Source organism: Echeneis naucrates, chromosome 22, assembly GCF_900963305.1.
Source record: "Echeneis naucrates chromosome 22, fEcheNa1.1, whole genome shotgun sequence".
Classification (NCBI taxonomy): Eukaryota; Metazoa; Chordata; class Actinopteri; order Carangiformes; family Echeneidae; genus Echeneis; species Echeneis naucrates.
Window position 1 is genome coordinate 20,705,740 of NC_042532.1, and position 22,576 is coordinate 20,728,315.

Consider the following 22,576-nt stretch of genomic DNA (forward strand, 5'->3'; position numbering starts at 1 on the left):
CATGTCAAACCAAACTTACCTGTATAATCTGTAACCGTTCTTCAGACTGCATTTGGATACTGAGGGACAGCAGCTTCTGCTTCTGCTCTCTGATCCAGGTTTGGGTGCTTTCAGTTTGGCTTTTGAAACTATTAAAGTTGCTCTCAGAGGCAGCTTCAGCCTCCGCCTTACTGAGAGCCTCCTCAGCAGCTTTTAAGACTCTGCTCCACTGCTCCTCTCGTTGTTTCACTGTGTCCTGGACATCTCCTCTCCTGCTCTTGTCCAAGTGCTGGTTGTCACACAGACTGTGACACTGTTGTCTCAGATGATGGAGCTTAGAATCCCCCTCAGGTTTGGAGTTCAGTGCAGCCTGGAAACAACAAATAATCCTTTTAAGTGACCACAATCCCTTTTTAGCTTCAAAAACAAGCCGTTCTTGAAAGTATAAAACACCACAAAAGGTCCTCACACAGTCTTGAACTCACTTGCGCAATCTGTAGCTTTTCATCTGCTTGCATGTGACGACCAACGGACTGCATGAAGTCTTCCAGGTCTCTGATCCAGGCCTTGGTCTTCTCACTATCGGTTTGGAAAGAAAGCAGGTCCTTGTCTATCAGAGCACGTGTTTCCAAATTGTTTAGAGTCTCCTCAGCTGTCTGCAGGGCTGTCCTCCACTGCTCCTCCATTCCTCTGACAGACTCCTGGATTTCTTGTTTCCTGCTCTCTCCCAGGTCCTCGTGTTCACACAGAGTCTGGCTTTGTCTTACCAGGTCGTTCATCTTTGAGTCCCCCTCAGATCTGCAGCTCAGAATACTCTGGCGACACAAGTTGGAGAAACATTGAAAACTTTTAGAGAAGAAAAATGTATGTTTAGTATGTGCCCTCTCAACTAAGTCATTGTTTGCTCCCAATTTAAAAATTTTTAGTATTTGGTAAATTTTAGTATTTGTCAGTTGTCCTTCTGACTTTTCTGCTCTGTAACATTAAATGCTTATCATCATCATAAAAGAGACCAGCTTTAATCTCTTTCCGCTGACCTGTGCTTTGCACTTCAGCTCCTCAGCCTGGATGTCGCTCTGGGAGGTGAGGGCTTGCTGAAGGTCTCTGATCCAGGCCCTGGTGCTCCCGGCCTGGGTGTTAAACCTGTCGTACTGCTCCTCCAGGGCGCTCTGGGCCTCAGCCTGTTTCTGCAGCCTGGCCTCCAGGTTTCGGTAGCGCTGTATCAGATTATCGCTGTCTTTCAGGACGTTTTCAGCTCTGACACCTTGTCTGCGTATTGATGCCAACAGCTCACTGAGGCTGTCAGCTCTGCCACTGTCGCACGGAAAGAGAAACAAAAAGGTAAATAATCAATCTGAATATCCTGTGAAGTTACACAGTGATCATCTGCCTTCACATAAAGTATCCATGTACCTTCTTTACTCTGGAGGACGACAGCTTGGACTAAATCAATATCGCAATTATAATGAAAAACTGAATCACCAGTTTGGATCTATTACTTTTCATTCTGCACAATAAAGAGCTGACTAATGTGACTAATGTACTTTAGAAAAGTTCAAAGTTCATGAAACGCTTTTATAATTGCTTTTAGTGTCCACAGTACAATAAATTGTATTTACTACACGGTTTAATGAATGATGTTACCTCTCATCCTGAAGGTCTTTGAGGAGAAGTTTGACTTTGTCGGACACTACAGATTCTTTCTCTTTGCGCTGCAGCCACTCACGAAAGCTGTCATACTGCTTTTCTAGACTAGAAAACAAAATGATTTAGTTTCACTGCCCATTTCTTATTTTGTAATAACTGGGTGCCATTGAGGGAGGAATGGAAGTATTCACCAGTTTAAGTCAGAGAGGAGAGAATCCATTTGTTTCAGCCTGTTGTGGCAGTGGGTTCTGAACGTCCCCACCTCCTTCTGCTGCTCCTTCAGCCAGTCGGTGAAGTCAGAGAGCTGCTGAGGAGGGATCTGCTGGCTGCCTCTCTCCACCTGAGCCTTCAGCTGCTCTAGTCGTCTCTCCTCATCTCTGGACTTTAAGAAAGCCTGATGGACACAAGAGAGAAACGATGAGGAACCTTTCATCATGAAGGCGTTCAGTATATGTAACAGGGCCCTGATGGTCTCTCTCTCTACTCATTAATCCACTCACAGTGAGTCTTTGCTGAGATGATTCCACATCGGTTCTGTTCTCTGGATTCTCAAAACACTCATTGACAGACATCTGCAAGTCCTGGAACCATCCCTCGAATGACTGAATTTCATCTGAGGACAAATTGGAAAGAACACATCAAATGAATAAAATAAAGAATTCTCCAAAGGGAAATCGCTAATTTAAACAAATTCAAGTGTTTTAGGGATAATACTGCTCTGAAACAAACACAAACCTTTGACCACTTTGAGAAGGCCCTGGTCCCTCTCCTCTCTCTTCAGGTGGATCATGTCTTTGGTGCGGGAGATGGCCTCTCTCAGCCTGCTGCAGTCCAGAGCGAGAGCCTCCATCACTTGAGGACTGGCCATGCTGGACACCAAACCCACCTCCTTCAACACAGACTCAGCGTGTTCCTCCTGGCTCTCAAGATCATCACACAAATCCTAGCAGAGAGAGATGAAGATAAATAATGAACTACCTGATGTGTGACCGATATACAGTAATAAGGTTTGCTCTATAAGCGCAAAACCATTTTAAGACTTTTCCCATTTCTTGCCAACGATAAGAACCTGAAATTTACTTAATTATATTTTAAAGTGCATTGTCCTGATTGCTTTACTATGACAGTGATAAAACAGCTGTACCTGGATCTGGGCCTCGACGTTTGGTCCTGAGGCATCAACCTTACTGAGAGAACATTGGATGTTCTCTACAGCTGACTGACACTCCTCTGTCTTCTCTGCTAGGTGCTTCTTCACCGCTATCAGCTCTTGAAAGACGTCTGTGCAGTCGGTAAACAGCTCCTTCACCTGCTCCATCCTCTTCCTCAGCTGAGTTTCCATCACCTGGAAGATTCCGTGCAGAGCAGAGAAGAAAGGAGGACGGTAAACCAAATTAAGAGTAAATTTTCATTCATGTTCAGGAGTGATGAGTTTTATCAACCACAGCAGCACTTAATAAAACACACACACACAAAAGCACCTGCTGATGTTTCAACACACCTGCAGCTCCAGTGGAGCCTCTTGACTCTGCAGCATTTCCTGGATCTCAAGAGACTTCTTATGGAAATGCTCAATGTTCTCCTCCTGAGCATTGATGTCATCCTGCAGAGCCAATCATGAAATTAGTTGCTGTAAAGGCCTCCTGAAAATGAGGACAGAGTTTAACGTCTTTAGGAACTTTACCCTCATAGCGAGCACTTGCTGCTCGTTGCTGAAGGGGTGGCTCTCTGCAAACAGGGCGAGTTTGGCTCCTGCCCAGCTGTCCACCTCTCCGCCCAGCATCAGCTGCTTCTCCCACAGCTCCAGCCCCACCTTAAGGTTGTCCACGTACGCATCTGTTTTCTCAGTCACCTGCAGGACAGCCAGGGAAAAAAGTTTTGGACTTTTAAAGTCCAACACGTCTTACAGGGAGAGAGCTGCTCCTGAAGCACGATTTGCTGTAATCTCAGATGCTTACGTCCAGCCAGTTGTCCATCAGAGTGTCAGCCTCTGCCTCAAAAGGAGACTCACTGCAGTCTGGGAACTTCTTCAGTTGGGACTGCAGCTGTCTGCAAGCACCTCTCATCTCTTCCATATGCTCCCCGAGGCCACCAAGCTCCTCCTTAATGTCACAGACCTGGACAGACACACATATTTTAACATGCAGTTCAGCAGCATTTTAGCACATGGCTCCCATCTACTGGTTGTTTGCACTTACTGTGTATCTGAACAAGAATTAAAGATGGCATGAGGATTTGTGTTAGACAATGAAATGCCCCCGTAGAGTAAACTCCAGGTTCTCCTTTTCTGTGAACTCACTTTGTTTATACTTTTCTGCAGGTTGTCTTTGCCCATGTAAGAAGCCCGATCACTGATCGTCTGCTCTGCTCTCTGCATGGTGTTGCTCAGGTGACTCTGGCAGCTCTGAAACTTCTTCAGATTCTCCAACAGGAAGCTACACTGCTTCTTCCTGCAAGAGGAAGGCAACAACAGAAAGGGTTACGGTAGAGGGTCGTCCTCTGTTGGGCACTCACACATGCTGCTCTTATCCAAACAAACACCGGAGCATCTATAAATAATTGTAAGAGCAGTATCTTGCTCTTATTTCACGTTAACAAAGTGTGCAGAGGAGACAGTTATAGCTCACCTGTCAGAAAAACCTTTCTGAATCTCACTCCACTGAGTCTCCAACTCCTGCAGGAGGTGGTCTCCTCCTCCCTGCTTCTCTTGAAGTTCAGAGATGTTTAGGAGCTCTGCATGCTGGGCCTGCAGCTGACCCTCCAAATCAGTCAGAGCACGAAGCCTGGAAGGAGACGACGTCAGAACTTATGTCAGGAAATCAATCCAAGTATCACGCTCCTTCCACATCTTGTATTTCCATGCACTATTCCAAGCCTAGTTAACACTGCAGCCAGTTCACACTATGTGGAATGGATGAAAAAGGATGTCATCAAAAACACATTTAAAGAAATCCACAGAAATGAAGCAAGAGCGCACCTGTGCTGCACAGCAGGAGTGGTGGGCTCCTTCAGGCCTTGCATTTCAATCACATCCTGCAGCTTCCTCAGCTCCCCCAGCAGCGCCCTCTTCCTCAGGCCCAGAGATTTACTCTGGGTCTCCTTCTTGAGCTCCTGCTGCTGGCTGGCCAGCCCGCTGTCAGCCTCCTCCTGCCTTTTCAGCAGGGCCGTCACCATATCCAGGCAGGAGGCTGGGACACCGTGCCTGGTAACCGTCAGCCTGGCTCCTTGCAGGAGCAGATCCAGCTGAGGTGCCTTCTCTTTCAGACTGTCGATGCTCTGCCTGATCAGAGCCAGTTTGGACCGACAGTCCTGCAGTACTACGGCGTCACTGCAGGGGGCACCTTGGACGCCAGAGATGTCGTCATCCAAGGTGCGCAGCGACATGAGGAACCGGTCGAGGGCGCGGGCGGCAGCTTCACTCTTGCGGACCTGCTGTCGGAGCTGATCTAAGCTGGTTTTGTGGGTTTCGACCTCGCGGGACAGAGGGAAGCAGTCTCTGGGGTCCAGATCACTGGATTCAGGGTGCAAACGGGACAGCTGGTCCAGCTCACTCTGGATGTTGTCATCCAGCTCCTGTGGCAGAAGGACACAATGAACACTTTAGTTAATGCTGATGCATTCAGACCAAAAACACTTTCAGGCTTTGAATTAGAATCAATTTTGCTCAAATTCAATCTGATGACCAGTACAGTTAAATGGCTGTAGTGCAACAAACTAATAAATAAAGTAAATATCAAAGACACAGTTAACAATGTTGAGATTACATTTTTGTGAGACTAAGTTTAAAGCCAATGAAAGATCTAAATTGCTGACAGAAGACCTTAATATCTTTCAGGATGTTGGTATTGGACAGAGTGAAGGCAGTGATGTCTTTGGGCTGTCTCAGATAACGGTCCAGACGGTCGGTGAAGTCCACCATGTGGTTCTCAGTGGAGTCGATCTGTCTGAGGGCAGCACCCAGCGAGCTGCCTCTCCTCTGAAGGTTGAACTGTTGGCTGCGCCACTGCTCCTGGAGCTCCGACTTCTCCTGTACCAGACCAGCGTTTCCACTCAGCTGGGAGCACAGGTTTCCATACTCAGACCACAGAGACTCAGTCTCCTGCCTCAAGAACTGGGAGGAAAAAAACTTTATTACTGGCTTGTGATGGGGCTTTTGTTTGTGAAGTAAATTTAATACAGAAGAAAATATGTTCTGACATTTAGTTCAGTATATTTATTCTATGTTTCTAACAGAAACAGACTTTTACTGTACCTGTATTTCCTGCAATCTCGTATGCAGGCCCTTCAGGGAGACAGAGTCTGAGGGACTGTCCTTGATGCTCTGTTCGTTTTTGGACAGTTGGGCTTGCAGAGTCCTCTTACAATTCTCATATCTGGAGGTTTTTAAGTTAAAACACATTCTGAATATCTGAATATGACAGTTTTACAGAGAAAATTTATCAAAGAATAAACGGTGTACCTTTCTGAAGCCTCTTTCTTGGTGACTTCCTCCTCCACAGACGGCTGCTTTTCAACCTCCCTCCTCTCCACACCAACAGTCCTCACTGTCACCTGAGACACCTGAAAAAGAGCAACAGCGCATTACTTGTAGTTAAACCTTTAGTGCTGCTCAGTGACTGGCTGTAAAATATGGTCATCAGCTTAAAGGTGTAAATGAATGAATTCAATCAACAGAGCATAGCTGATCAAACCTCAGCCAAGACTTGGGGTTTGTTATTCTCCTTCTGGGTGGTCAGATCTTCACTGAAGGCAACAGGAATCCTGTCAAAAAAGAAATTAAGATACACTTCCTGTTAGTTTTCTTAACCACTGCAGGAGAGAATGAATCTGGAGAAAGAGAAAGTGAAACTAACTGAAATAAAAAAGTCTTAAACTCTAATCATCTGATGTTTGGGAGTCTGCTTTTCACTCTCATATCCCACCTGGACTCAGGGAGCTGTGCATCCTGGTCTCCACTGAACTGGTGCTGGATGGCAGCCAGTCTTTTCTCACACTCCCTCAGCTGAGTCTGGGCCAGGCGGTGAGCATCCTCTGGACTCAGGGTGTCACACAACTCTTTCAAGGCCTGGAGGTGCTGCCCTGCCTGGGCAAAGCTGCCATCCACTGAGAAGCAAGCCTGGTTAATGTTGACAGAGTGAAAACAGTGAGGAAGGTAATAAGTGCATGAGCAGGAAAAACTAAATCCTGGTCTAACTCAGAGACTGGCGTCTCATTGATCACCCAGGCACTTTAGAAAGGAAGCCACATTCACCCATTCACACACATTCATTCAGCGATGGGACAGCCACAGAAGTTCTCCATTAGTTGACGGCCCGCTCTACCTCCTGAGGCACAGCCACCCCAAAGTTTAGCTTTTTGTTCTTTTTAGATTAATAGAAATACACATGTACGTCCCATCACTCATTATCACCCTATTTCTAAAAAATGACATTTTTTAATATATAAACAAGCAAAACCCAACAGAAAAAAAGAATGCTGTTTTTGTCTAAGATTTTCATCAAAACTCACTTCACCCCAACAAAACAGCATTCTCTTAAAGAGCAAAAAGAAATTAGTTACCCAGTCTCTCCCTGAGACGCGTAAAGAAGAAGGGGGAGAAAGCAAACGTTAGAAAGCTGGGAGAACACCCGTCCATTGAAGCACACCGGCCAAGAGCTTAGAGTAACTGAGTAATGTAGTAATTGAGCTACCTGAATTTGTTTTTCTAAACGGGAACTCAAGTGTGTCTCACACTGCAGGGCAGCTGTGTTAAAGTCTGTCCTTGTTACTTCAAACTGCAATTGTTGCAAATAGCCTGCGATCTCAGCTCTCACAGCCTGGAAACAGAACAGTAGTTTTTTAAACTACATGACATGTTGGAGCACAGCATCAGATTGATGGTTTATAATATAAATCCATTATTTGTTGTTAGTATTAATGAAACAACGCGAGTAAATGAGATTGTTTGTGCATCCGTGACATTAAAGGACAACTCTCACACTGGGTTTCTCTCCTACCTCCCACTGAGTCCTGACAGACTGGGTGAAAAACTCCATGTCTCTGAGCTCTGAGGGGGTGCAGAAGGCCTCCATGCCCTTAGCTGCTCTCAGAAACTCCTCCAGCAGCTCTGGGTCCAAAGTCTTCAGAGTCTCCTGAGGGGAGAAGTATTACAGTTACAGTTTCAGTGAGAGACTTCAGCGTGAAAGCATCAAGTTTTTACCCGAAAAAACTTCTGTGTATACAGTACAGTCATGTGTAACCGAATGACATTTGCTGATTAAAACACACTAACAGATGGGAATATCAGTAAATAGGTTTACCTCTTTGACTGATACGTGTTCAGGTGATATATGTTTGTCTTTGAAGACGTTGATGGCTTCCAGGATGTGCTCCTGCAGGCAGTGCTTGGCCTCCTCAAAGCCGTTCCTGGCCAAAGCCTGGGCCTTGGTGTAGGCCTCTGTGTAGGCCTGGGGAGGCGCCTGAGCCAGAGCTGGAGGTGTGATGCAGAGATCTGGTGACTCCGTCTGGGACTGAGGCAGCACATTGACCTGAGAGAGGAGAATGGTTTGGGGCTGCTGTGTTTTGGACTGTGGAGGTGGTTGGAGCTGTGGTCTGGCCTGCGGGGGGGACTGAGCTGTGGAATGCGCAGCGGTCGTGGCCTCGGGTAGCGACTGTGACTGAGCCTGAAGTTGGGGCTGCGGTGGCGCTTGTGACTGAGATGTGGGTGGTGGCAGAGATAGGGACGTGACTTGGCTTGGCAGCAGGACCTTAGTTTGAGTTGGTGACTGAGGTTCAGGTTGTGCCTGTGGTTTGGACTGTGGAGGTGATCCGGCTTTGGGTTTGGTTGGTGACTGCACCTTTGGTTGTGGCACCAACTGGGGCTCAGCTGCAGGCTGTAGCAGTGATCCAGTTCTAGGTTGGGTTGGTGACTGCACCTTTGGTTGTGGCGCCAACTGGGGCTCAGCTGCAGGCTGTAGCAGTGATCCAGTTCTAGGTTGGGTTGGTGACTGCACCTTTGGTTGTGGCGCCAACTGGGGCTCAGCTGCAGGCTGTAGCAGTGATCCAGTTCTAGGTTGGGTTGGTGACTGCACCTTTGGTTGTGGCGCCAACTGGGGCTCAGCTGCAGGCTGTAGCAGTGATCCAGTTCTAGGTTGGGTTGGTGACTGCACCTTTGGTTGTGGCGCCAACTGGGGCTCAGCTGCAGGCTGTAGCAGTGATCCAGTTCTAGGTTGGGTTGGTGACTGCACCTTGATTTGAGCTGATGATTGTACCTCTGGTTGCGTTGCTGGTTGGGGCTGAAGTTTGGGCTGTGAAGGTAATGCAGCTGGAGGGTGAACTTTCAGCTGTGGTTGGGGCTGGGCCTGATGTTTGGGATGAGGGAGCTCCTGGCTCTGAAGACTGAGCTGAGGCCTTGCTTGCACTGACGGCTGTGTCTGGATGTGTGTTTGCAGCTGGGGACGTGTTTGATGTGGCGGTTGTGGTTGGAGAGGTGGAAACTGAGGCTGATGCTGAGTTTGAGGGGAATGGGAGAACTGTGGATATGGCTGAGACTGGTGCTGGGGCTGGAGTTGTGACGGCCCATGAACACCAGTCTGCTGCTGTGTGTGGCCTTGTTGAGTCTGGATATGAACATTATAAGCTCTTACCTGAGACTGCTGTGTCATGGGCATCATTTGTGGTTGTGTTTGAGCCCATGGTTGGGCTTGTGGCTGTATTTGAGGATGAGTGTATGCTGGCCTGCTGTGAGAATACCCAGCTGCTCCTATCTGAAGGCCTTGCTGGGGCCCGGTTTGAGTCCACTGTGGTAGACCCTGAACTGCGGGATGGGCTGGAGACTGTGCTGCTTGATCCATGTGTTGATGGTATGGCTGAGGAAGGGGATGTCTCTGCTGGGAAAACACTTGATGTTGTCTTTCTTGTGATTTAGGTGTCCACGGTTGGGACGGAGGCCGAGCCTGAGAGTAACCCTGGGGATATAGCTGAGTTTGTCCTGTAGCCTGAGGATGCTGGGGAGTCATCAGGGATGGGCTTCTGACTTCAGTCCAACCCAGAAAATGGCCTGGTTGGTGCATTAGTGCCTGTGAATGTGTGGAATACTGACCCTGAGCCTGGACCACAGGCTGAGCTGGGGTTGGATGTCTGGTCAAAGGTTGGTTCTGACTTGGCCAGGCCATTGGCTGAATGTGCGTTGGAGGCTGGCCCATGGACTCGGTACGGACCACTGACTGGACATGGGTGTGAGGATGAGCCTTTGGCTGAGGATGGACTTGAACCTGAGCCACCGGCTCAGAATAGGTTTGGACCTGGACCGCTGTCTGAATTTGAGTTTGAGGATGAGTTTGAGGGTGGACCGTTGGTTGAGGATGAGTTTGGACCTGGGCCACCGAGTCAGAATAGGTCTGGATGTGGGCCACTGACTGAATTTGAGTTTGAAGATGAGTTTTTGGTGGAGGATGGGCTTGAGGTCCAGTGATTGGCTGAGCAGGTTGAGCCTGTGTTGGAGGCTTAGGGGAGGGGGGCCTGACAGGGGCCCAACGCTGCGGATGACTCCGAAGCTGAACGTGGGACTCCATGGGAGGCTGAGGTGGAGCTTGAAATGGGGAAGAGGGTCTGACTTGAGCCCACATCTGCACATGAACTACAGCTGGATCATGGTCTAGACCCTGGAGCTGACTCTGCGGTTGAATACCGAGCTGAGGTCCAGCTGGGACACGTGTTTGGGACTGAGGCTGACCCTGAGATGGGAGCAAGGGACCATGGAGCTGTGGAAGGACTTGTGTCCGAGACTGACCGTGGCTTGCTGCAGTTTGCGACGTGGCCGTGGTCTTTGTCTTCAGTGGCTGCTGGTGGACTGTGGTGGTAGTGGGGGGCAAAACTGGTGACTGTAGGTGGACGACTGTTTGAGATGTAGACTGAACCACAGATTTGAGCTTTGCCTCAGAATGTAGTTGAGGTTGTTCCACAGCAAAGGTTTGGGACTTTGTTTTGGTATCAGAATCTGGTTGTGTCTGTGTTACAACCGGCTGCATCGACTGTTCTTGTTGCCTTTTCAGTTCTTCCAGCTGCAGTAGTTGTTTGTGCTCTTTTTGCTGTTGTTGCTGATTTACATGTTGTTCTTGTTGATCCAGATTTTGAGGTTGTGTTTGCTTTTGTGTGCCTTTGGGTTTCTTCTGTGGCTGAGTCGTGACCTTCGGTGTTCCCTTTTTCTGAGGAACGACCTGGACTTTTGGCATTTCTCTGTCCGACTTTGGCTGAGTCTGTGTAGCCTGAGCCGAGTCCTGAGCAGAAACGGATTCTGAAGATGGAGTGGGAGTTCTAAAGTCTCCTGGGACTGGTTTCTGAAGCCAGGGGCGGTTTTTCATGGCCCGAGCCTTTTTGCTTTGAAGCTCACTTGAACCTGAAGCTGGTTTCGTCATAGCTGGCTGCTGATGTGAGCTCTGCTCGAGAGACTTTGGCATCTTTCTGACTTGTGTTTCAACCTGCGTGTGAGTTAGCACCTGCTGCTGGACCTGGTACTGATGCATGTGTATATGCTGCTGTTCCACTTGTTCCTGCTCCTGCTGCTGTTGTTGTGGTTCTAATGGCATCGGCTCTGGTTGCACTTCATGCGGCGGCTGCTGTAACTCTATTTCCTTTTGTCTGTGAAGTTGTTCTTGCTGCAGTAGCGGTAGCTGTTGCTGTTCAGCGGTCTCTGACCAGGTTTGAGTTTGGACTTCTGGTGGTGACATTGTCCTGGTCTGAATCACAGCCTGTGCGTAGGTATATGGCATTGGAGGTGAAGTCATCTTCTCCTCTCTGTATTCCTGGATGACGATCTTTGGGACGAAGGTTTCACGATACTGATGGCAGACTACCTTTGTCTCCGTCTGCTGTATTGGCAGCCTGGTGTCTGCCAGATGTTGGAGCTGTTCTTTAGCCTGAATAAGAACTTTTGATGGAGGGGAACCTTCTGGAGGACTTCTGTCTCTTCTGGCTCCCAGGCTGCTCAGCATGCCAACAACCTCCTGGAATTGAAATTACTCACATTAAAGAAGCTGACATTGTAATTATATTACATTGTAGATATTCTCTGGGATGTTTATCTTGGGAGAAAGCTCAATGAGGTGAGGTAAACCGGCCTGGGACTGAGCGACGGCCGCTCGCACTCGGTCCTGTATAGCAGAGGCGTGGAGGTACTGAATGGGAGAGCTCTTCTGATTGGTCATCACCATCACCTGCAGGTCCTGCTCCTCCGTCACCACCTGGCCCTCCAACTGCAGACCACGAGAAATCAGGACCTGCGGGAATAAATGTTGTTGAAAGACCAACAGTGTTTCCTCCGATTTGCAGCCTCCCTCTCTGATCTGTGGAACGTCTTACCCTGGCTCGTGGGTCCTGGCCCCACTGTTGCTTTTGTCTCTCTGTGGCTCTCAGCAGCTGGTAAAGCTCCCGGGCCTCCGACTCCCAATGCAGGAGTTCAGCCAGGCGACTATCCAGACCCGACACACTGTGCTGCACCTCTGCACACACCTGTTCAGCTTCGGACAGAGTCTGCATCACCTGGTGGCATGATGGTAGAGAACATGTGAGCTAAATGTACTTGCAGCATATCCAGGAGCTGGAAGAGAGGAAATCTTTCATACTTCGGGCATAGCGAGCTTCAGTTTCTGTATCTGCTCTGCTGGACATTCTGCGGAGGGAGACAGTGCATCCAGATCCACCTCTTTTAACTTCCTCATTATGAACTGAAGGAGGAGAACGCGTGTGAGCCATTCAGCTCATAATCATAACAGAGTATAAAATGAACCATGAATGGCTTACTGCTCCATTATTCTTACCTGTATTCTTTTTCTGTAGGTACGCAAAGGGCCTGCTGTCACCTCCAGAGGCTCTTTGAGGATCAGAGTGGCTTCTCGGATCAGAGCCTGGGGGTCCTGCGGTCTGGCCTGGACCTCCGCACCGGGCTCTGGCACAATGTCCTGAAAGATGTTCAGTAAAAGCCATTTACTCACAACACAACCTAGTTCATTTGACTCATTAGTCATGAGTACTGGTTGTGTAACTTACAAATGTGTGTCTTTTGATGAGCTCAGCCCAGCGCAGGTTGAGCCGGCGCAGCTCCTCTGTCAGGCTCCTGCTGGTCTGGGGGTCTGTGGACTCGATCAGGAAGTTACCCACCTCGTTCAGGTGAGCATGTCGGGAACTCCACTCAGCTACAGCTTCAGACGACACCTAAAAAGACACGAGAGGATTAACAATGAAGCGTTTTTTATAGTGTTTTATCAAGCATAGGCTGTTTAATCAATTTCTTGGATGCATCTCTATAAGAAATAATCTGGCTGCTGGTTTGTTTTATTTTTTCACTTTTACAAAGTACTTCAAGTGTTCATATCTCTTCCTCTCTCTCTCTGCTGTATCTACACTACCTCTGGTCTGTGTCCAGGACTGAATGTTGCAGAGCCCTGCTCCAGCCAAGCCTGCAGGGAGCTGAGGAGGTCTCCGTAGGAGTCCCAGGCAGACAGGACCCGTCCCATGGTGCTCTTGGATGTGGACAGCTCCTCCAAAACTGCAGCGGTGTCTTCCTCCAGTTGCTTCACTTGCTGACTGACGTGGTGATAGTCTGCAGCTGAGGAATCAGACAAACGCCAGCCACATGCACAGTTAACTGAAAAATGAATCCATGAAGCACACTCAGCCAAGTGTAGTCTGGATAAAAACCTAACGGGTTGAGTTTGGTTACAGATGAAAGATTGAGCCAACATACCAAGGGCAGACTTGCTTGAATATTTCTCAGAAATCCTCTTCAACTTAATTAGAGCTGCTTCCAACAAAGAAGGCAGTTCCTGCGTGTTTACAAGCTCCTGTGTAAAAAGAAATGAAAAGATTTTATCTCCACAGCCATTATAGCCTTGAACAGAGAAGCCCCAGTGAGAAGATCAGATGTTGTTACCACAAATATCCTTTTTAAAGGATGTGACAGTCCCACTCCCACTTACGGATAACATCTTATTTCTGATTGTTGCATTAGCAGTAGAACACCACCACAAAAAAGATCTATTAGTACACAAACACACCAAAAAATGCATGAAGCTACACTGCTGACTGGTTTTTGATCAGACTTTGAGGTATCTCATTGTGAGTTCCGTGGGCCTACATCAAAAGTCAGGGGATGGCCCTGATCGGGATCTGAACTGCGGTTCAGCTCATAAAACGTATAAAGCGCTAACATGCCATTTCCTTCAAGAATGCCTTGAAGATGCCAAGTCTGAACTGAGGGCTACTCACATGCCATTCCTGCAGCAACACCCTAACAGCCTCTGGAGAAATGTAAGGCCTCTTCCAGACACGCAGCTTGGTCCTGATCTGCCCCAACAGCTCCAGAACTGTGTGGCGGTGCTCCCGGTACTCCAGCTTGATCCCGTGGTACTTAGCAGTCACTCTCACACCAGTGAACCTGGTGAAGACATCAGCAAAAACCTCAGCACCTCAGTTCAGAAAAGTCATCAAATCGATTTCTGCACTGAATGTGCGGATTTCAAACATGAACACACAGTCCTCACCTCCTCTTTAGCTCCTCCATCTTGTCAGCAGGAACCATACAGTTTCCATACTCATCTTGATTCTGGAAAGACTGGAAGGTCTTTAGCTGCTGCGGCATCTCCTCCAGGCACGCCTGCAGGAACATGCATGTGAGCTCATTCATACGTGTTGGTGAAGGTCTAAGTCACAGAGAAGGTTTGTTCATCCTCTAAATGAAAAACCCTGCCTGAGGAGCTGTGTTTGTTTCACTTCTTTAAGTCTTATAATTTAAGGCTGAAATTATGTAAATATTCACTTTGAGCAGCTCCTGTTTCTCTCTGGCTTCGTCAGCAGCTCGGCCATGGTCCTGTGGGTCACCCTCCTCGTCGGCCAAAGCCCCCTCTGCTCTCAGCAGCCAGTGGGTCACCTTGTCCAGGGGGGCTGGAAGGCTCTTATCTAACTCAATTTTGTATTCACGCAGCTACAAGGGGATGAAGGCAGATTTCAGTTAAGATGTCTGTCAGGTGAAAGCGTGCAGATGATGTACGTCTGTGTGGTTTCAAAGATGATGTAAATAATGTAATAGAAATTCAGCCACCAGGATTAGACGTTGGTGACTCATATTGTGCTTTTATATTCACTGTAATGAGAAGGAGGTGCAGCTGAGGGGACCGGAGACTCGAGGGAGCAGACCTTTTCACTGAGGGCGTCCCATGCCTCTCTGAGGGCTCGCTGCTCTTCGCTCAGTTTCAGGGTTCGTCTCATCGCCGTCAGCAAAGGCATGATGGGCCGCCGTTGCTCATTGAAGGATACGAGAAAGGTCTGAAATACCTGAAGGATGGAAAATCGAGAAAAACATTCAGTGCCACTCTTGTGGGGTCAACTCAAACCACACTTAAACCTACATGGTATCTCTCTGAGTAGCTCTCTCCCTCTGTGGAGTCCCAGCCCTCCAGGAGCTCTTCATAGGCCTGGACCAGCCAGCACGTCACCTCCTGTGCCTTGCGGTCAGGTGTTGCCTGACGAGGAGGAAAATAAATACAGTTATTGAGTTAAGACAGTTCAAACTATCTCAGGATTATTTTTTTTATTGCACAATATTAAATGCATGTCTGTCAGCATTAGTCATTAGCTGTGCAGTTTAAAAAAAAAACAACCATATATTATCATCCATCACTATTAAGACAAACTAGACTGACACTGAACCTTTTGCATACAAATCTAGACAGGGTTGCTTGTTTACTGATTTATATCTTACGTGAGAACAAAATCCATTCTACTCCTGAAATATCAATTTCATCCTGCTGGATTTATGCAAACAAACGAGCGAATCACGGTATACTTCATGAGCAGAACAGCAGCTGATGTGCTAAAATGACTCAGATTGAGTATCAAAATCAAGTTTGTGTTTTTACTCACAAGAACATGTACAACAGCAGCGTGTTCGGTATGAAATAGAAAAATTTAGTGCAGAGCAGTGTGAACGTTTTTTAATTATTATTATTTTGGTGCATTCCAGTATTTTAGATTCATTTTTATATGTTTCCCAAACTCTTCATTTTGCAGAGTTGGTGCTTCCTGTGTGGAAGAGTGAAGAGCAGAGCTCAGAGGGAAAATAACAACACAGAAAGCAGCTACAGCGACGTGAACGTGCTGATATTCTGTGAGAAACTCGAGCTGACAGCTGTTTTGTCCACTGTCGCTGATCAGTCATGAGTTCTGCGACAGGCACAGCCAGCAGGATTTCGTAGCTGTCACCACACGAGCACTCTATTCGTCTCATGGGAGGCGGAAAAACACACCCTCACTGTGGTTTTGGATTTCTTCCCGGAGAACAGGGCAAACTAGTTTAATTCAGCATGATCAGTCCTGCTCTGACCCACCATGTGATTTGAAGGTAATGTTGGCTTTAAGCAACTGAGTTTTTAAACTTGAAGTAGCTCTCACGCTGCCACAAAAAACAACTCTCCTCCAATATTATCATGAGAAATAAAACCTGAAGTTATTTTACAGGTGCTGCCAATGTTGCTGTTGATTTTCGCCGTGGCACTGACGATTACAGATTAACAAGCCAGAAGGTTTCTAAACACTGAAAGAGTGACGTGTGAAGAAGCTGTTGGGGTTTGTTTTCCAAATGAAGGAATACATTTTACCGTTTTCTGTGGAAACTTAAGAGTATCAACTGACTTGTTTTTGTTTATTGGGCTTAAAATAATTAATTTATTTGCTTTCTTTTTTAGCTTTGAATGGTTTTTAGTCCCTATGCTTCTTAGATTATTGTTCTAATCTAACGTGACTGAATCCATTGCTGGGTAATAAGAGCAGACGGAGGTGGCTGACAGGTGAGAAACGGAGCAGTTTGGGTCGTCATGGCGTCGTCTACCTGTCGCAGAGGTGAAGCAGAAATAGCAGGAGTGTAGTGAACAGGCAGGTTGATGGGAGAAGGACTTTTAGGAGGAGTCAGGAACTGTGGCTAGGAGGATAACGCCAAGGAAGGAAGGAAGGAAGGAAAGGAAAGAGCACAGTGAAGACAGCAGATAATGTTAGCTGAAGGGCAGAGGACACTGATAGATAAACTAATTCAATATGACTTGAATACAAGGTATGACCAGCTTGGGGGAGTCCATTAACAATACATTTCTAACTTCTTCTGGTTTAAATCTACAGAACATTAATGACCAGGTGTAGGAGTGCTCTTCATGCTGAACTTTTACATGTAACCAGAGCATTTTTACTGACAGCTGAAAACAGTGACATGAAAACCTTTTTGACACAGACCTGCATTTCTTCCTCTTGCACTGGCAGGTCTCTGGAGTACTGCAGGAACTGAGCCACGTACGTCATGATGGACTTCTCATCAGGGTCCCGAACGTCCACATCTGCATCCACATCACAATCCTCCATGATTAGCCCCTTACAGTCAGAGGGTTAGACTAAAACATGAGTAAGCTCCTGAATGTGGAGTTCAGAGGTGATGCTCTTTGTTGTTGTTGTTATTTTAAATCATCTGGCTTTAAAAAGCATCCTCTCTAGTTTTAAAGCATCCGGCTGATTAAAAGTCTGCTGACAAACTAACAAGCACAGCAAAGCAAAACAAGAGAGGGTTTTATATTCAATAAGCAACAAGTGAGTCAGCAGACCGTCTGATCATCATGTCACTGGCCCTCAGGCTGACTTAGAGCATACACAACATGGCATCTCATCTACTGCCACAGAAGTACGACAAAGACAAAAATGGGAGGAACAGAAGACGTAAAGGGAAGGAAAACAGTGGAGAACTGTAGAGGCTGCCTGATAAATCATGACAAAAGTTTGTGTTGTGTTTTCTAAATGTTACTGCCTCAGCAGAATCTTGATGAACTTAATTTAATCCCTCACTGTAGCTGAAGCGAGCTGTCTGGCCACAGTCAGGTCACTCACCGTCCGGCTCCAGCAGTCTGGGGATCCTCAGCTCCCTCTCTGCGACACAGAACGCCTCCTCCAGGTTCTGCTTGTTGCTTCTGGTTCTGGCTTTAGACAGATCCACCAGGTCCGGCCTCAGAGCGTACAGGATGGCCAGAAAGACCACTCCGCTTCTCCAGCTCGATTTGAAGTCCTTCACATTTATTGAACAGCCAGCTCTGAGGGAAACAAGAACAACTGGATCAAAGCAAGCACAGCAAGAATGAAATACATGAAACGGAAGTTCTTTAAAAGCACCTGCTTCAGAACTGAATTTAAAACAGCAGCCTGCGGTCTCCATTTACCAAGATGGTCTATGAATGTATTCCTACATAAGTCTGACGCCTTTAAATGCACTTCTGCTCATTAATGCTGTTTGGTTGAACGAGGTCATACTTGTGGCATTGCTCCCGGACCCAGAGCAGCAGGGCCTTCTTGGCAGACACCCTGAAGTGGCTGTGCAGGGGCGAGCCTCTGGGGGGAACCGGACTGCTGCTGGCTGAGCGGCTCGACAAGGTGGAGCGTGAGTCCAGACTGGCCAAAGACTCCATGGAGGACTGACGAGAGTCGAACGACAGACCGCTGGCCAACTCCTCAATCTGAGAAGACCCCCGAAACACACAGTCAACAAAAGATAATTAAAGTAAAAAAAATTTTTGTTGGACAAAAACAAATGTTGAGTTTGAAGGTTTGGACTCCTCAACACTAAAACAAAGGCTCATGTGGGCACAACTCTTTTTCTGACTTTGATATGAGCTTTTTAAGTGGCAGAAAAAAATGCATTGGACTCACATGATACTGCAGAATGATTGTCCATATGAGGCCCAGGATGATGGACGGTCTGCCATCAATGATGTCGGGAATGTTGATGTTTACTAGTTTGATCTGGGGAGTAAACAGGAAATCATTTCTTTTCACAAATCTTGATTGAAACATAATGAACACTCTCATTATTCACTGTACTCTCGTTGCTAACTCTCTAACATGCAGTTGCAGTCAGTAACCAGATGATTCACAGGCCAAATATTTGGCTTGTACCCAACAAGGTGGTGCAGCAATTTAGTATTGTGACCTTTTAATATATCGGTGGTGTGACATTTCTCGACTTCTACTGCTGACCGTCACAGAGTTTCCCTTTTCGTGTGTGTCGTTTACCGATTTCTTTTTCAGAAAGGAGAGGGCCTTCTCGATGTTGCTCCTGTGCTGAAACATTCCTCTGCCTCTCTCCCGGCTCTACAGATCACAAACAGGAAGTAAGTCGGTTTGGGAATTCAAAGCGTCAGCTGCCAGGAACAGAGCAGAAACAGGACTTACGATGTGCTGGCCGCTCATCACCTCCAGCAGGTCCAACAGTTTGGAGCCATCGCGGAAGTCGTTGAACAGATCCACGATCATACATGGTGGCCTCCGCTGTTACAAAACACACATTACATTTTAATCTGCAGCTTTGAAAACTACAAAGCTACAAAACGGATATCAATAAATCTAAGTTAATCTGTAGGTGAGCTAAATAATAATCACCATGTTTGAAGAATTCCCTTACCATTCCGGGGAAGACCTTTCTCAAAAATCATGACATTTTTAACAGTGTTAGAGAAGTCTAATAAAAGTCAGTTGGGGTCAACTTTGGAATTGATCATGTTTATGAGGCTTGGCCTAAAATATGTTCTCCTCAAGGCATCCAATCAAAAGCACCCAGTTCAGCTCTGAAGGATGAGGCCGTCAGGCTCAAAACAAGGCTTGATTTTAGTTTGGACATGAGAACTGTAATGTGGACTTTTTAAATTTTACTTGGCCATTAATCAGCATTTGTATCTCACAGAGACTTATAATAAAATGAAACTAAAAATCTGAAGTTTTTGTCTTCTCAAACTGAATAAATCAGCGATCAACTGTTTTATTTTTGCTTCATAATTAATATGCATCTTTAACTCGTGAGCTTTATTAACATCAACAATTGAAAGAAAAACCATCTCCTTCCATCACACATCCGATAAATTACTGAAGAGAAGAATCACTTTTCTGCTGAAGGCTTTGTTTGTTTTCCTACGATAAATTTAGAGCTCTAATGTGAACAACACCACTACAGGATTAACAATCACCTCCACTGTGTGCCGTACTGGAGTCGGAGGATGGAGTCCGTCTGTCGCTGTCTGTCTGTGTGCTATATTTAAAGTACACCGTTCTCCAGCACCAACACCACTGTCCTCCACCACGCTGCCATTTCGCTGACTCTTAAACACAAGCTGGTGACAGCGAACGCCGATTTGATAACACTCCCGAGAAACATCACAAATCCCATCCCATTTATTTTGGTTTTCGGTGAATCCACGAGGCCTTAAAGAAGAATTTAATATTGACAGCTGGTTTTCAAAAGGAAATGCTTCGCTCTTACTAATTCAGTTGATATAAAAGGTTAGCTAATCCATATTTTTTGGTTAAGGCCACATGTTTGTTTCTTTTTTCTGTCCACCCTTTCCTAATAATCTCTTCCTTATCTTTATCCCAAAAAATTGAATGGAATTAAAGGTTGTAAAAACACATCAAAAACAGGTGAGCAGGTTACAGTATGTGATGTTCAATGAACCGTCGTCTCACCGGAGCTTTAGATATTAAATGTGGGTGCAGATCACCAGATCATGCCCTCACATGTTCCTGCTCACCAGCTGCATCAGCTCCTCTTTGAGAATGGAAAATACCTTAAATGAATCACGGAATGAATGAATTAAATGAGCCTCGGTTCTTCCTGAAGGGGATTCGGAGCCTACGGACAAACAGCTGTGACATTTGAGATATTTTTTAAATGTCACGGCTGTCATTTTTGCTTTACCGCCGAACCTCCAGCCTTCAGGTGTTCTTCTTTCTGTACTTTGCAGGCTAACTGCGTTAATTACAATCACAAGACTCATTATATATGTTACAGATCTTTGAGGCAGGACGGGATGTGTGTAGAGTTCAGATGACGACAACAATACAGTAAGGGTTGAGCTTATTACTGACATTTTTGTGTGTAATATGTTTAATCAGAAGAGTAATCATTGTTTAGATTGTTAAGAGGCTGGAGACAGTCCACTGGTTGGTGTCCTTTTCTCAGGCAGATATCAGAAACAGGAAAGTTTCTGTAGAGAGGTCAGAGTTCGCAGACAGGGCTCACCTTTGAAAGCTGAGCGTTGACCCAGTTGGTGAAGGTTCTCTTCTGAATCTGTTCCTGCTCCACTGTAGATGAGGAGGAGACACAGAACATGAAGAAGTTTAACTCATGTGATCGCACATGCAGCAAGCAGTAAATCACACAGGTAGTTCATGTGTAACACAATACATGAGGTATTTGTTGGGTGCAGCTGCAGAGTGCAGAGAGAGACTGCATGGAGGTCAAAGCAGTTTCCTGAAAAAAAAAAAATGTATTTCTCTACCTTAACATAAAAGGGGAATTTTTCAGAAACACACTTAAGCTTTCTCACAGAGTTAGTTCTCCTGCATCTGCACAGATTATATGTAAAAGCCTGTGATGGGCTGTAACAGGCTGCGGTGGGGGCATTTTGTACTTTTACACCTTGTGTATTTTGTGTGTTTTACTTTGCTTTTGTTGTATTTTTATTTAATTTTCGCACTGTGAGCTTTGTCGTATAAATGTTCTATAAAACTATGTTTACTTGGTTGTTACCAGCTTTCAACTGTAATTGATCGAAACAATTGGAAGACAAAGAGTTTGCACACCTTCTGTGAAATAAGCCGAGCATTTCAGGAGCAGGTTATTAGGGTTTGGACGATCAGCCTCACAAACGTTTGGGTAAAATGATTACAGGCAGAAATATTTGGTCTGTGTGATGCCTGAACAGGCACAGATTCCCAATTCAATAATTACGACCATGAAAACGAATTCAGCTCAGACAAAGCTGCAGGCTAAGAGTATTAACTGTGAATTACCCAGCATCCCAGAAAGATTACATCAGACTACATCATTCCTTCTGCGATAACAGGTCTCTATTTCACTGTTAAAATAAAACAAGCATCTGCAATAAAACTTTAAAGGGCCATCCAGAACACGACTAAAATAAGTGTGACACAGAGGAGCTGCACCAGCACTGACTCCAATGTCCCTCCAAGTACATTTAAATCTCATGTGAATGCTTTTAAAGGGACTTTTAACATATTCATATATTCAAAATATGCAAAAACAAAAAGGTCATCTTTGAATGTAATTTGAAACACGCACTGCTCTGCTGTACTGACAGCTGCCATCTGTGAATTTATTTTCTGCTAAACTGCGTTTCAGTCACATTCATAGCATTTAATTTATTCAAAGCCTCAAAGGGAAAATGTAAACTGCACATTCACAGATAAAAACTGCACCACTCACCACTGTAAAGCTCAATGAAGTCATTCAGGTCAGAGACAGTATGAAGAGTCTCACAGAAAAGCCAGTCCTCGCTCTCCATTGTCCTCTTTAAGTCCACAAACTGTCCAACATCTTAGTCAGAACTTTTTTTTTTTTTTTAACTAACAGGGTGTTGCTGTTGTCAGATTAAGAAGTGCAACATGTCTAAAAATGATCTAAAAACGATCTCCACTATCTATCACCTCCCGCTCGGTGCAGACTGCGCGAAGATGGGGAGATAAGATGCTACTGATCACTCTGTTGTTGCAGATCTCCAGGTCTTAACCAGAGTCCAGCTGAACTTACTGCTCTCATTAGCAGCTGGAGACCCGGAGGCCCGCTCTCCTTCAGGCTCAGCAGACTTAATACGTTTAACAGAAGGCCTCCTCTGGCTTCAGTTCACTTGTAGTCTAATCTTAAATCAGTGAAAGGCCTGATGATGACTCAGACATTATAATTAAACTCATACCATCAACAATGACGGGGAGGGGGGGGGCATGGTTTTCTTCAGCAGCCTGACCCAACATGACTCCAAACCAGCTAAAATAATAAGAAGCTTTATGTTTCTGGCTGCAGAGTCAAAAGCACTGAGACCTACAAGGGGGGCCGTGACACGTAAAATTATTTTAAACAAGCCTGCTTGGTCGCTGATCA

General features: G+C 46.1%; 1 protein-coding gene across 1 annotated transcript in view; it reads right to left on the reverse strand.

The window, feature by feature from the left end:
* Positions 1–22,576, reverse strand: part of LOC115036041 (nesprin-2-like) — a 92,343-nt gene that overhangs the window by 62,922 nt on the left and 6,845 nt on the right. Inside the window, exons 3-44 of the mRNA XM_029494143.1 lie at positions 20,699–20,760; positions 18,859–18,954; positions 18,700–18,777; positions 18,337–18,429; positions 17,941–18,143; positions 17,524–17,723; positions 16,882–16,982; positions 16,487–16,576; positions 15,009–15,122; positions 14,797–14,934; positions 14,420–14,584; positions 14,145–14,257; positions 13,870–14,038; positions 13,349–13,445; positions 13,011–13,210; positions 12,652–12,816; positions 12,423–12,563; positions 12,228–12,329; positions 11,965–12,144; positions 11,724–11,882; positions 7,926–11,609; positions 7,623–7,757; positions 7,343–7,442; positions 6,549–6,819; positions 6,318–6,387; positions 6,086–6,186; positions 5,879–5,999; positions 5,447–5,737; positions 4,604–5,199; positions 4,254–4,409; positions 3,926–4,076; positions 3,585–3,743; positions 3,311–3,478; positions 3,128–3,229; positions 2,771–2,971; positions 2,362–2,569; positions 2,127–2,239; positions 1,818–2,020; positions 1,624–1,731; positions 1,017–1,293; positions 465–794; positions 20–349 (exon numbers count right to left, since the gene is read on the reverse strand). Of these exons, the coding sequence (XP_029350003.1) occupies positions 20–349; positions 465–794; positions 1,017–1,293; positions 1,624–1,731; positions 1,818–2,020; positions 2,127–2,239; positions 2,362–2,569; positions 2,771–2,971; positions 3,128–3,229; positions 3,311–3,478; positions 3,585–3,743; positions 3,926–4,076; positions 4,254–4,409; positions 4,604–5,199; positions 5,447–5,737; positions 5,879–5,999; positions 6,086–6,186; positions 6,318–6,387; positions 6,549–6,819; positions 7,343–7,442; positions 7,623–7,757; positions 7,926–11,609; positions 11,724–11,882; positions 11,965–12,144; positions 12,228–12,329; positions 12,423–12,563; positions 12,652–12,816; positions 13,011–13,210; positions 13,349–13,445; positions 13,870–14,038; positions 14,145–14,257; positions 14,420–14,584; positions 14,797–14,934; positions 15,009–15,122; positions 16,487–16,576; positions 16,882–16,982; positions 17,524–17,723; positions 17,941–18,143; positions 18,337–18,429; positions 18,700–18,777; positions 18,859–18,954; positions 20,699–20,760 (10,541 nt within the window). The remainder of the gene's footprint in view (positions 1–19; positions 350–464; positions 795–1,016; positions 1,294–1,623; positions 1,732–1,817; positions 2,021–2,126; positions 2,240–2,361; positions 2,570–2,770; positions 2,972–3,127; positions 3,230–3,310; positions 3,479–3,584; positions 3,744–3,925; positions 4,077–4,253; positions 4,410–4,603; positions 5,200–5,446; positions 5,738–5,878; positions 6,000–6,085; positions 6,187–6,317; positions 6,388–6,548; positions 6,820–7,342; positions 7,443–7,622; positions 7,758–7,925; positions 11,610–11,723; positions 11,883–11,964; positions 12,145–12,227; positions 12,330–12,422; positions 12,564–12,651; positions 12,817–13,010; positions 13,211–13,348; positions 13,446–13,869; positions 14,039–14,144; positions 14,258–14,419; positions 14,585–14,796; positions 14,935–15,008; positions 15,123–16,486; positions 16,577–16,881; positions 16,983–17,523; positions 17,724–17,940; positions 18,144–18,336; positions 18,430–18,699; positions 18,778–18,858; positions 18,955–20,698; positions 20,761–22,576) is intronic.